Here is a 433-nt window from a genome sequence, read left to right on the forward strand (position 1 = left end):
CCCGTAAAAAGAAGAGCGCGCACCCATGCTGCGCAAGAGCCGCCTCCAATAGGCGAACGGCGCCGCCACCATTCCCGCCACGCACCGCAACCCGTGGCCCTCACATCGGGAGAGGGCGCGAATGCAATGCGCTTGCGGAACCCGCAAAAGCACGGAAACAAAGAGGACCCATTATGCGCCACCTTTGCGGGTTTGCGGCGGCGCGCTCCATGGGGATTCGGAAAACAACCGCCGCCTTATTCATTGTGACCCTTTGGTTGGCCAAGGGCAGCGCGATCCAATAAACAATAGCGTTGGCGAGCCTGTGGGAAGCATGGCGAACGCCGGGGCAAATGTTTCTTGCCGACCGCCGGAAGACCGCGGCCGGCGATCCAACAAAACAGGCACGACCCATGTTGAGCTTGGGGCCCGGCATGGCCAGCGGCGCTATGGC

General features: G+C 62.4%; 1 protein-coding gene across 1 annotated transcript; it reads right to left on the reverse strand.

Annotated features, from left to right (window-relative positions):
* Nucleotides 1–100: 100 nt before the first annotated feature.
* DQ04_26331000 (hypothetical protein) lies at nt 101–433 on the reverse strand (the record flags this gene model as incomplete). The annotated part of the gene is made up of 1 exon (XM_009318325.1): nt 101–433. A coding segment is annotated over one exon (333 nt), but the record flags the coding sequence as incomplete, so codon positions are not given.

Source organism: Trypanosoma grayi, assembly GCF_000691245.1.
Source record: "Trypanosoma grayi strain ANR4 Tgr_2633_V1, whole genome shotgun sequence".
NCBI classification, from domain to species: Eukaryota; Euglenozoa; class Kinetoplastea; order Trypanosomatida; family Trypanosomatidae; genus Trypanosoma; species Trypanosoma grayi.